This window comes from Lepidochelys kempii, chromosome 4 (assembly GCF_965140285.1).
Source record: "Lepidochelys kempii isolate rLepKem1 chromosome 4, rLepKem1.hap1, whole genome shotgun sequence".
Classification (NCBI taxonomy): Eukaryota; Metazoa; Chordata; order Testudines; family Cheloniidae; genus Lepidochelys; species Lepidochelys kempii.
The window spans coordinates 26523048-26534629 of NC_136383.1; the positions used below are offsets into that span (position 1 = coordinate 26523048).

General features: G+C 38.9%; 1 protein-coding gene across 1 annotated transcript in view; it reads right to left on the reverse strand.

Annotated features, from left to right (window-relative positions):
• The window catches only part of LOC140910257 (alcohol dehydrogenase 1), a 31329-nt gene extending 21485 nt beyond the window's left edge, over positions 1-9844 (reverse strand). Inside the window, exon 1 of the mRNA XM_073340773.1 lies at positions 9684-9844. Within this exon, the coding sequence (XP_073196874.1) occupies positions 9684-9701 (18 nt within the window). The 5' untranslated portion in view covers positions 9702-9844. The remainder of the gene's footprint in view (positions 1-9683) is intronic.
• Positions 9845-11582: the final 1738 nt, after the last annotated feature.

An 11582-nucleotide genomic window follows, 5' to 3' on the forward strand; every position in this document is an offset into this window, starting at 1 on the left:
AGGTAATCTTTAAAAGTAAAATCTCTCAAAGGATGTGATAAATGGAGCATTTTCTTAGCTAAAGGAATTTGCCAGAATCTGCTCAAGGTATCCAGCTCGGAGAACACTGTAGCTCCTTTCACTTTGGGGAGGAAGTCATCCAGTGGTGGGAGAATACATTTTTCTCTTGTAGCTGCTTCATTAAGTCATTTAAGATCCACACTGATTCATATTTTTCCTTGTATTTTAATAACTGGTACCACTGAAACACAATATACTGTTGGCTCAGAGATTTTCTCAATCATATCAATCCATTCCAGTCTCTTTAATTCAGTTTCCACTTTATGAAGTAATAGAATCGGAATCCTGTGAGGTGTGTGCACGCTGTATGGGTCAGCATCGTCTCTTGAGGTTATTTGTACTGTAGATCCTTTCTAAAGTGAAATATTTCCATCGAGTTCCTCCACCCATCTCACTAGGCCCATCATGGCTGCTGGCGTGTGATCACGGCTGAGAAGGCTGCCGGCGGATGATCCGTTCATCACATACATTCTGAATGCATAACTTTTGTCTTAGGACTCGTCTCAGCTGTGTCAGGTGACTTCAGCTCTGGGAGGGGTTGAAGGCGATTGTTTCAAGAGAAACAGAAGGAAACAACAAAAACAACTTGGAATAATGGTGACCGAGCTACCAAATAGCACCTAGAAGGGGGGAATAATTAATTAATACCCTGCCCCTCCCTCTACTCCTTTCAGGGATGTGGGATGGCACATCCGGAGATTACAGCATCCTGGCTCGATCATGCAGAAAGGGTTGATGTTTTGTTTGCACCGTGCTGAGTGGCAGCTGGCACTGCGTGCTCGGCAGCAGCAGCCGAGCTCAAATGCTAGAGGCAGCAGCACAATGAACAGTTTCGCTGTAATCACTTCTAATGATTTCCATGCATTTTCAGCAAGCACTTACTGCACAGGTTTCAATGAAGTGATTTAAAAGGAATAAAATTTCTCCTCCCCCACCCTTCCACCCCAGCTAGTGCATGACTTTCTGCATAAATGGAAAGTGCAACGGGGTGGCAAGTAGCAGAGCAGGGAGGAAAGGTAACGCTGAAGAAGAGCTTCTTCTGTTCTGGGCATCTATAGTTGTAACTTGTGGATTCCTTTTGTGCAATGCAAGAAAGGTCCAAGTTACTAGGGCATTGCAGTGCTTTGCAAGGAGATGTCTCAGGGCTGCTCTCAAACTTCATACACGAAGTATGGCTTTAGGACACAGAATCACTGTTGATTTTCATTATAGAAAGTTCCAGGCTATTTTCAATGAAAACGTAATGTCCCTTATAGTGTTCCTCATTTCAAGGTGTGTTGACCCTCATTTTGAAGGTCACTGTCCCACATTTTAGAGTCTGCAGCTTCAGAGGTTTGGCCTTCCAGGAGCTGGCAAACTCTAGTTGGGGTTTACATGTGTGTACAGTTACTGACTCTCGGTCAGATCCTGCATTCCTTTTTTTGCAATCAAAACTCCCAGTGAAGTCTCGAGTGTATATTGGTTTTGGGAATACTACCAGGAATGCAGGATTGAATCATTCTGCATAAGTGAGAGGATACACTGAAAGAGGATATTATATAACAATTTTTCTAGTTCGTAGCACTCCTTTTTTCGCAGCTTCCTGTCTCAGATGGCCCTCAACAAGATTTCTGAATATCTCCCAGTATTTTAGCATATACAAGATAGCGATTTTTCTCTCACTTTTCCGTAGTAAGTAGTCTATGTTATATGGTTTCTTGTTTTGGCAGGAGGTATTTTTCCCCCAACTGTGATGTCATGGTGTGCAGGCTAGATCAAAATGCAGTAGCTTTTGCATTTTGTGAAAAAGATGCTGAGGTCATCATGATATCACTGAAGAATGAATTCCAGATTCATAGTCATTTGCTGAGAAAGCTTTGTCTTCTGCACAGACATATTTCACGCTTGAGGCTTTGATCTGTTCCTCCAGTATCCATATTCATGCAGCCTATAAACCCCACGCTTCTCTTTAAAAAATTGCATCCAAAAATACACACACACCCAGAGCTAACAAAACCCATGGTAAATATAACCAACTACTTAGCAACTAAATTGTATGTTGTCCTCCTTTCCTCCATATTTTGTTTATGTTTTAATTCTTTGGTAGGAACCTTGCAAAACATATTTGCAAAATACTAACCAAGTAAGTTAAAAACAACTCAGAACAAATTTTGCTGGCAAAATTATTCTTCAGTATGAGCAGTTCAGATACAGCTTCAGGATTCTTACTGTGGAACCCAGCCAAAATAATCCATTTTTAGATCCTATCCCTCTACTCCTTTTCATCATTTAAGAAATGAGGAATTTTATCTCATGTTTGTGAGGAGGCTCTCCCTCCAGTCCCACTTATTTATAATAGGGGGATATTAAAGGTTCTGATTTTCAATCCCTGATCTTGGCTCATTGGTGTACCATATGCATGTAATAGAGGTAGCCCTTTGCAAATGCAAACACTTGCACCCACATTAGAACAATTACAACACCTGGATCAGCAAACCAGGAACCAAATTCAGTCCCCAAATGTATACTGTTTGATGCAAAACCATTGTTGCAACTCCCTCATGCCTTGTTCTGTTGGTCTTTTCTTGCTCACTGAGGGGGGCTCTTCCTCACTTGTAGTTTTTTGTTTGCTCACTTCCCGTTCTTTTTTTCCCACTTCTTTACTGTGTGTGTTGTTCTGTTCTACCCTCTTAAAAGACCATTCCTCTGCCGCTGCTCTGCACATAGACCAGGGACTAGACACTAGAACAAAAGCTAGCCTTTTGTAAATCAGGTTAACTCTGCTCCTGGCTGCTCTTGCAGGGAAAGTACACCTTGTAAGGGCAGCATCTGGCTCCTCCTCTTGTGCTTGGGCGGCTCTGTCCTTGGGGGAATTTCTAAAATGAAAAGTGGTATGAGAAAATATGGAATTCCTCCATCAACTTTAGACCTTTATTAAATGAGGGGAAGACAGAAAAATAAAGATTGTTGACACTATTTGTATCAGGGTCAGTGAAACTGAAGTCAGAGGGACAAGATTCCCCGCAGGGACTGTTATTGACAGGACACCAGTAGAACAAGGAATGTGGGGAATTAGGTTGGAAGCAACTCAGTCACATGGACAGAGTAAGCCCTCAGTTTACATGAAAGTTCCACTTGTTCAATTTAATATGTGCTCAGCTTCATTGTTTGCTAACGAAGTATGGCGTCAAAGCTGAGAGTTCTCTGCAGCGTAGCAGCTGGTAGGATGTGCCACAGAACTTGGTCTGAAGCCCCCCAGAGCCCTTGATTTTACAGTGCTGGAAGGAGGGGTTTGAGCTGTACACAGACCTGGCTGTGCAGGAGGATGACAACAGCATGAAAGCAAAAAAAGTGTTACATTACCTTATTGGGAAACAAGGCAGAGAAGATTTGTACCACTCTGAAGCTCATCACTTCCCCAGGCCTCATAGCGATTCTAAGAGCCCTGGGGAACTACTGCTTCCAAAAGCACAACAAAACTGAGGCGTGACAGAGGTTCTTCAACAGAGACTAATGAGGGGCAGGGGATAGACCCACTATGTAATTGCCCTATGCACAATGGCTGCTACAAGCAATTTTGGGGAACTTGACAGACTCCCTGATTTGGGATGGGTCAGTCTGCAGCACTTGGGATCAGCACCTATGACAGGAGGTGCTCCGGCAAGGCAATCTCACAGACAGACACGATAGTAATGTAGATCCACATTAGATTTGTGTGAATTATGGTTTTAAATTGAGTGGGGATATTAGCATGAGCAACAGGCCCAAAGCATGTGACCAAAAAGGAAGAGATCATGAGAAAGAAGATTGTATTAAACTTGTAGTGACCCTTGGAAATACCAGTGTTGTTTTAGCCCAAATCTTAAATAAGGTAATAGAAAAAAAACCCATGGTTAATTGGGTACCAGGTACAATAATCAGGTACATAAATGCCTACATTTGGCCTTAGCTAAGGTCCAGTAATTGGCAATAACATGATTTGTTTTTAAGAGGAGTTACTTTTTTTTTAATATACCCTTTAACAGAGTTCATTGCTAATAGCTGCCTGACCAAGTTGGAGCTAATTACTATGGGTCTAAGCACCCAGGACTTTAGCCTGTTTGTAAGTATCTTGATCAAATGCTTATAAATGTTTTGTTACTGTTTAGATGTAATAAATTGTTGCTTATTTAGAGCAATTTTATAAATACTATTTATTTATAAATCCTTTGGATTTAATCCTTTGGATTTAATAAAGGAATTTATGCTTACATTAGTATTGTGTATTAGTACCCCGAATAAATAATATTTCCAACAGATGTTTACAGGGGGAATACAACGGAAACCTAAAGAGAAAGGATAAAAACCCTATCAGGCACAATAGCCACAGATATATGGTGCAGTGAGACAGTCACTCCTGTGTGGTCCCCTGATGAGAAGACCAAAATTATCTCAATCTATGTAACCAGCTGAGTCTGTGGTAAAAACGAGACTCCAGTTCAGCTATACATTAGCAGCTTCAGGCTGAAAGGAAGTGGGATGGGAGTCTGAACATCAATTCTTTGTTTTTAAAGTTTATACCAATGTTTGTAAAATAGGGAAGATGTATCATCATCAGTGGAACTGGCTTCACACAGCCAGTGTTTCCAGAGGGACATTACTGATAAGACACCAATGGAATAGGGAATGCAGGCCGCGAGGCTGGAAGCAACTCAGCCACATGGACAGAACAGTCCACAGGGTTTAATAAAGTTACACCTGTTCATTTTAACCTGTATTCCACATCACACTTTATGAATGAAACAATATTAATGTGAAAAAGGAATGATCAAAAAAGTAACTCTGGATTTGACTTAGTCTAATCTAGGTTAGGTTATCCTTAGCACCACGTCTGAGAGTTGAGCATTTACCAGTCTGCAGGCTTCACATTTTTTAAATAGCAATTTCTTTATTTTTGTTTCTCCATTAAAAAAAAAAAAATCCTGAAGGAAAGCAAGCCTAAAAAAAGCAAACAAACGTTTCAGGTAGAGCTGGTGGAAATTTTTCTAACAAAAAGCTATTTGAAAAAAATATATATTTAAAATTTTTTGTGCAAAAAATTGTGAATAGTTCAAATATTTCATAAAAAGTGTAAAAATTATTGAAAAAATTGAATGCAAATATTAAAATTACAATTTATTGTTTATCTATTTTCATAAAATGTTGATAAATTAATATTGCAAAAAAATGGTTCCATTTTGAAAGGAAAACAAGTTCAAGGGTTTGAATTTTTCCCCCACACTACTTTTAGATTTTTCTCTCGGGTTTAGTTTCAAGTTTGGATCTAGCTAATAAGACTAGACTGGCGGGGCTCAGGAAGTGCCATCGCATAGCTGTGGTGCAGTTGAGTGCCATATACCTACTGAATGGCTGCTCCTCTCATGCTGGTCTATCAGCAGGACTTTCCAGGCTCCATTTTGCTGACCCTGACGCTACTGAATGGCTAACACGTGTGATGTCTACCTCAGCCCTTTAACATTTTTCTTCTTTGTTTTTGTTTTTAATTTGTTTTTCATCTTTATTGTACCACTTGTGCATTCACTAATAATGAAGCTTCTAGTATCTGAGTAGATGTGAGTCATTTAGTGGAAATACATTAATGTTAAAGTATTTTAATGTATGTGCAGTATGTTGAACCATTATAAAGAATGATTGAAGTGGAATATTCCCCCAAGATAACATATTTTCCTAAAATAAGACCTTCAAGTTAAATCCAGGATTCTTGCTACTTGAAATATATTTAAATATTTTAAATTAATTGCATTTAAAGGGGTCACCGAATTGCTTTTCTGCTGACATTTCCAGAACCATATTGCTGTAAATGATGAAAATTTATTCGAAAGAAAAATTGACACCCCCCCCCCAAAAAAAACAAAAAAAACCTTTCCTTTTTAAATTTAATCACTGTCTCTTGTTGGACTTTTAAAAGTGGAGTAGTCATACTTTAAAAGTTCATTCCATTGTAAAAGATTCTACCTGTAGGTGTGACTTTTAAAATGGGAAATGCCACTGGAACCAGGAATCGCTCTCAAAATTATAGCTGGTTAAAAAAAAGGGGGGAAAAACCCTCATTTAATTAACATTTTCAAAATGTCAAACTTGTTTTAATTTGAAAGGTTTTGAAATGGATTTTTTCTTTTTATTAAAATCTGTCACAATTTTTTTTAATTTCTGAAGTGTTTACCCAAAGCATTATTCAAATTATCATTAAAAAGTTCATGGAAATGTATTGTTTACTGAAAAGGGGGTTTTCAGCAAATGAAAAATTTTGACTATTTTGACACTTCCTATTAAAAAGTCTAAATATCAGAAAGACATGACATTTTTGAGTGAAAAAAGAACATCTATGTCAAAAGATTACATGGATTTTTTTTTAAAAGAACTTTTCAGTGAAAAACTTGGTTTGGAAATAGTTACTAGCACCACTAAAAGTAAAATGGACTTTTTAAGCATGCCCACTGTAAAAGCTAGCTCATGTAATTATAGAAAACACCACAATATTAAAAAATAAGCAACTTCAGCCCCGATCGCACAAAGATTTAAGCACGTGCTTAACTTTACACACTGTGACTGGTCTCATAGAGTGCACTGGGAAAATTCACATGGCACAATATTGCCACTGACATCAGTGGCAGCAGGATCAAGCCCACAGTCCACCAAGTTAAGCGCACACATGTTTTTGCAGGACTAGGCCTTTATATGTAATGCTGACAAGCTCATGCCAAGACCTCCCCAAATCCTGACAAATGCACAGCTGAAAACCAGACTGGCTCAGCTGTATGTTAGTGTTATTAAAAGAGATGTTAAGTTTATAAGAATGTCTTTAGACCTGATGAAATGTTTGCAGGATATATTGATCTCACTTATAACCTCCATATACCATGGTATAAAGTTATATTGAGTGTTTGCTTTGTAAATCTCCTGCGTAACTCAAACTGAAAAGAAGCATCAATTAATGTAAAGTGCTGGTCTTTCACACAAGAAGGCCTATTGAAACCAAATAAGCCACTGTGAAACATCAAAAGGCCAAAGACTTTGTTGATTGTGCCCCCTCTCACACACCCACCCATGAAGAAGAGATGGGCACAAACACTTGTCCCATGAGTTTGAACTCAAAGATATAAAAATCCCTGACCAGAAGGAACTGCATCACTGTGGTGCTTCGCATTCAGAGAGGGCAATGTTTCTAAACAGAAGCTTGGGATCCTCAAGCTGCTTAGCTTGGAGTAGCTCTCAAGAGTATAGAATGCTTGCATATCACAGCAGCTTCTATTACCTTTTGGAACCAAAGAGGTTAACTGATTTGTTCACCTGCTTTAACCTCGTAAATAACATTTCTTTTTTTAGTTAATAAACCTTTCGTTGGTTTATTATAGGATTGGCTAGAAGTATTGTCTTTTGGTGTGAGGTCTAAGGTGCAATTGACCTGGGGTAAGTGACTGGCCCTTTGGAACTGGGAGTGACCTGAATATTGCTTGTGATTTTTTTTAGTGTAAGGGACCATCTATCACAAAGGCAAGTTTGCCCGAGTGGCAATACAGACTGGGTTACGCCAGGAGACTATCTGTGACTCCATGGTTAGATTGCTGTAGCGCTTAGAGTTCATACTTCTTGGTTGGTGAAATCGAAGTGTAGAACTCCCAACCAATTTGGGATTTGAGTCCTTCTTCTTGACAGTCCGCCCTGAGGTTGTCACTCATGCTAGTCAGCTACTCCAGCCGGCTTGACAAATGCAAAAGGATTTTATCATCAGAGCAGTGAGAAAATACCAATTTTTGCTTAACAAAAATACAAAATAAGAACATTTCCAATTAGTAATAAATCCTATTATCTGAACAAAAAAAATTAAGTTAGACAAAATAATAGCCGAGTGCAACAAAATAGTCCAGCCCCAGCACATTGACTCAAGATGGGAAAGACTGTAATCCTTTATAGGGACAGACTTAATAAAAATGCTCCATGAGGTCTGCAAATTCACATGTCAGACATAAGGATGTCCAACATCAATTTACAGTGGAGATCAAAGATCACATTTTAAAGAGATACAGGACACAAGTGGGGAAAAAGAAAAAGCTTGTACATTTTGGTCTTACATAGTATTCCATTTACCATGTGGCGATACGGATTTCACAATCTGTAAAGGGCAAAGTCCTGCATAGTTTATGGATAGAAATGTAGCCGAAACCTCCAAACTATGAATTACAAATTCCTAACACAAACAAATATATCTCAACCCAATTCTTTCTGTATAAGTACATAAGGCTCCCTCTGAAGAAGTTCCACTGAGTTCAGTGGGAGCCCTAGGCATGCACTCACCCATTGGATTATTGTAGGAACCATTAGAACTCCCAGCACAAGCTGGGGGTCACACAGTCAGATGCTTCAGAACAGCTCCAACTTTCTACAAGTCTTGGGGCAAAATTTCTGTTGCAATGTAGTAACCCTTCTTTATACACAATCTGGCCGGACATAGAACAAAAAAATATAGCCTCAACAGAACTTTCTTAATGAGTGCGTCAGTGATGTATATTCTTCCTTTAGGTGTTTCATCTGGCAGGGCTCATGTTCATCTATCAAAATCCAGTATTCGTATATCAAGGTTTTTTAGTCCCTTTTATTAAATGTAGGAAACCAAATCTATCAATGACATATACAACAGCATGGAAACTACAAGAGCCTAGTAGAGGTGTAAATACTCATTTTTATTTATCTTTGGTGAAATTATAAATTTTACAAATTAAATATTGAACAGGAAAATATTCAATAAATGATTTTGATCAGTAGATAATATTTACACATTAAGTTTCCCAAAGCAACCATAATTTAGCCCTATTTTGCATATGGTATATATTGCAGTATTTCAGAGTAGCAGCCGTGTTAGTCTGTATTCACAAAAAGAAAAGGAGTACTTGTGGCACCTTAGAGACTAACAAATTTATTTGAGCATAAGTGAGCTGTAGCTCATGAAAGCTTATGCTGAAATTTGTTAGTCTCTAAGGTGCCCCAAGTACTCCTTTTCTTATTGCAGTATTTGTTGTTCATTGTCGTTTATTTAAGATATGTATTCACCGTGGTTAAGTTACAAGTGCTGTGCACATTTTGGTTCTGAATGGACATTTCTACAGTTACATTAGCAAACTTAAGACTCCATAAACTTGGTCTTGATTTTTTGTATTTAATTTTTTTAAAAAGGAAGATAAAATAGAAAAACACTATCAATATGCCCACAGCTTAAAGCACTTTGGAATCTTTCAGGACGAAAGTTATAAATGTATCATTTAATAAGCACTTAACAAAAAATGAACCTGAAATGTATTCAGCTAAACAACCTGACACAAAATAAATGCACAAACGATAGGGTTTCATTTTGATTTTGCTGCTATGCCTTGATAGGGCGTGTTCGAAAAGCAAAGTTCTGCATTTAAACTTTGTTGCTCATTTTCAGCACAGTGCTTATATTCTTGAGCAGCACAACAAACACTCCATACCATGTTTATGCCAAACATTATTTAAGAGTTTTATGAATTATTAAAATATTGAGTCACAAATTTAAAAACAACAATTCTGTACCAGTTTCTTTATCATCTGCAATGAAGAGAACTTTCTAAAATGAATTGCTTGCTTACTTTGCCTGAAGTGCTCATGCTGACTGTCTCTTTCACAGCTTGCTAACGCTAGTTTCTTGCTCCAGAAGTTTAGTCAGCTGTCGAGGATTCCTCTTGCTGATAGTCTGTCCTGCTGGATAAATAGATTCAAAGTTGTTCCTGCAATTTGCAGCAATGAATACGTTACTTGGGGCCTTTTAACCAAGCCTGTTTGTGCCCTAACCCCACCCCTCAAACATCCAAAGCACTGAACAGAAAAACTAAACCACTCCTCTAATGAACGCCTACCTCCGCTGAACTTTTGTAACATTAAACAATTAGAAGTGAGCTGACCTGGTAGTCTACTGTATTATTACAGTGCATTTATACAGTGCCACAAACATACATGGCGATTTACAATAAATAGGGCATGCCAGATAAAGAACAGTGTGCTTGTCCTTATGAGTGGGAGGCAGATGTAAGCCCAGTGAAGTACAAGGCATACAGCTGCACAGGGGAAATCAGAATTCAGATCTCTAGCACCTCTCTCACTCCTGGTCTAGCAAAGGCTTTGATAAGCACCAACAAGGCAACACCACACTCCTCTCATTACAGAGATGCAGTGAGCTGGGAAAAGGAAAGTAGGGATTGCTCTCAGGCAACCCAGTCTGACTCCCAGGGTGGGTATTGACGAGGACCAAAGGGATCATCGCCAGGCCTGGTCAGCCAGGAGGGGGTCACATCAGTATTTCAGGTGGCTAATAAAGAGGATCAGTTTGGGGAGTGCAATTATGTTGAGTCTGTTTTCCTTTACTGCTTGCCTTGGACTAGTTTGTCTTGCCCTGCAGAAATCAAGCCCTGTGGAGAAAAGGGATGTCTACAAAACTCTCGATAATGGCTAAAGCAGCAGTCATGGCACTCCTGTTGCCATTACAAAATACCATCTGATTGTTTCACTGTTATTTTGTTCTCCCTCTTGCAGTCTCATGTCATATGCAAATCCCATAAGATCTTTGGGGCAGGAACTGTCTTTATCACGTGTGTACATTTCTTAACACAATGGGGCCCTGATCCCTGATTGGGGCCTGTAAGTACCATTGTGACACCAACAATAATAATCCTTTACGATACAAGTGGTGGGCCCCCTACCGGAGCAGACCTTGTAAATCATATCAACTCTTGCAGTACAGCCACCTACTCCCTTGCTTTGTAAAGTGTAGTTGCTGTCGCTGTCCAGCGGCAAAGATTGGACTACTTAAAGTTCAAACTGTAAGTTATCAAATTACCCAGGGTTTAAAGTGTTCCTACCCCTAAGGCTCCTGACCAACCTACTAAGATGTCAGTTTGTTGTAATATTGGTCATAGATTACTGTCTACCTTCTATGAAAAGAATGCTGTGTATAAAGGATACGGGGGCAGAGTTAAGGTTGTTTCGAGTTCCTTAATAAAGCTGTGTGAATAATGGAGTTTTTGGTTCACTGACAATTCTGGGGGGGGGGGAGGGGGAATCATTTCGAGTCAACCCAGAAATATTCTTCTGATTTTTCCGCAAACTTGTTTCAACTTTTTTGATTTGTTTTTTCAGGTTGAACAAATTTGGTTTGAACCAAAACAGAATGTTTTGTTTCAGTTTTGACCATTTTTAACTGGTTTTGATTTTTAAAATAAAAAGGAAACTTCAAAACCAAAAAAGTTGTTTCAAGCCAAAAGATTGAAATGTTTTATTTCAACATTTTTGGAGTTTTGGGTTTTGTTTTACTTGAACAACTTGGCATTAATTTGTGGAATGTTTCAGTGTCACCAAATCTCCATTTTTCCCTGGGGGGGGGGGGGGGCAGAATTTCAATCCAAAAATGTCACCCAGCACTACTCTTTATCATACATACCAGTAGCTACATAATCAGTACTCCTCACCTATTTTTGTGAGTGTCCCCCTTGGCA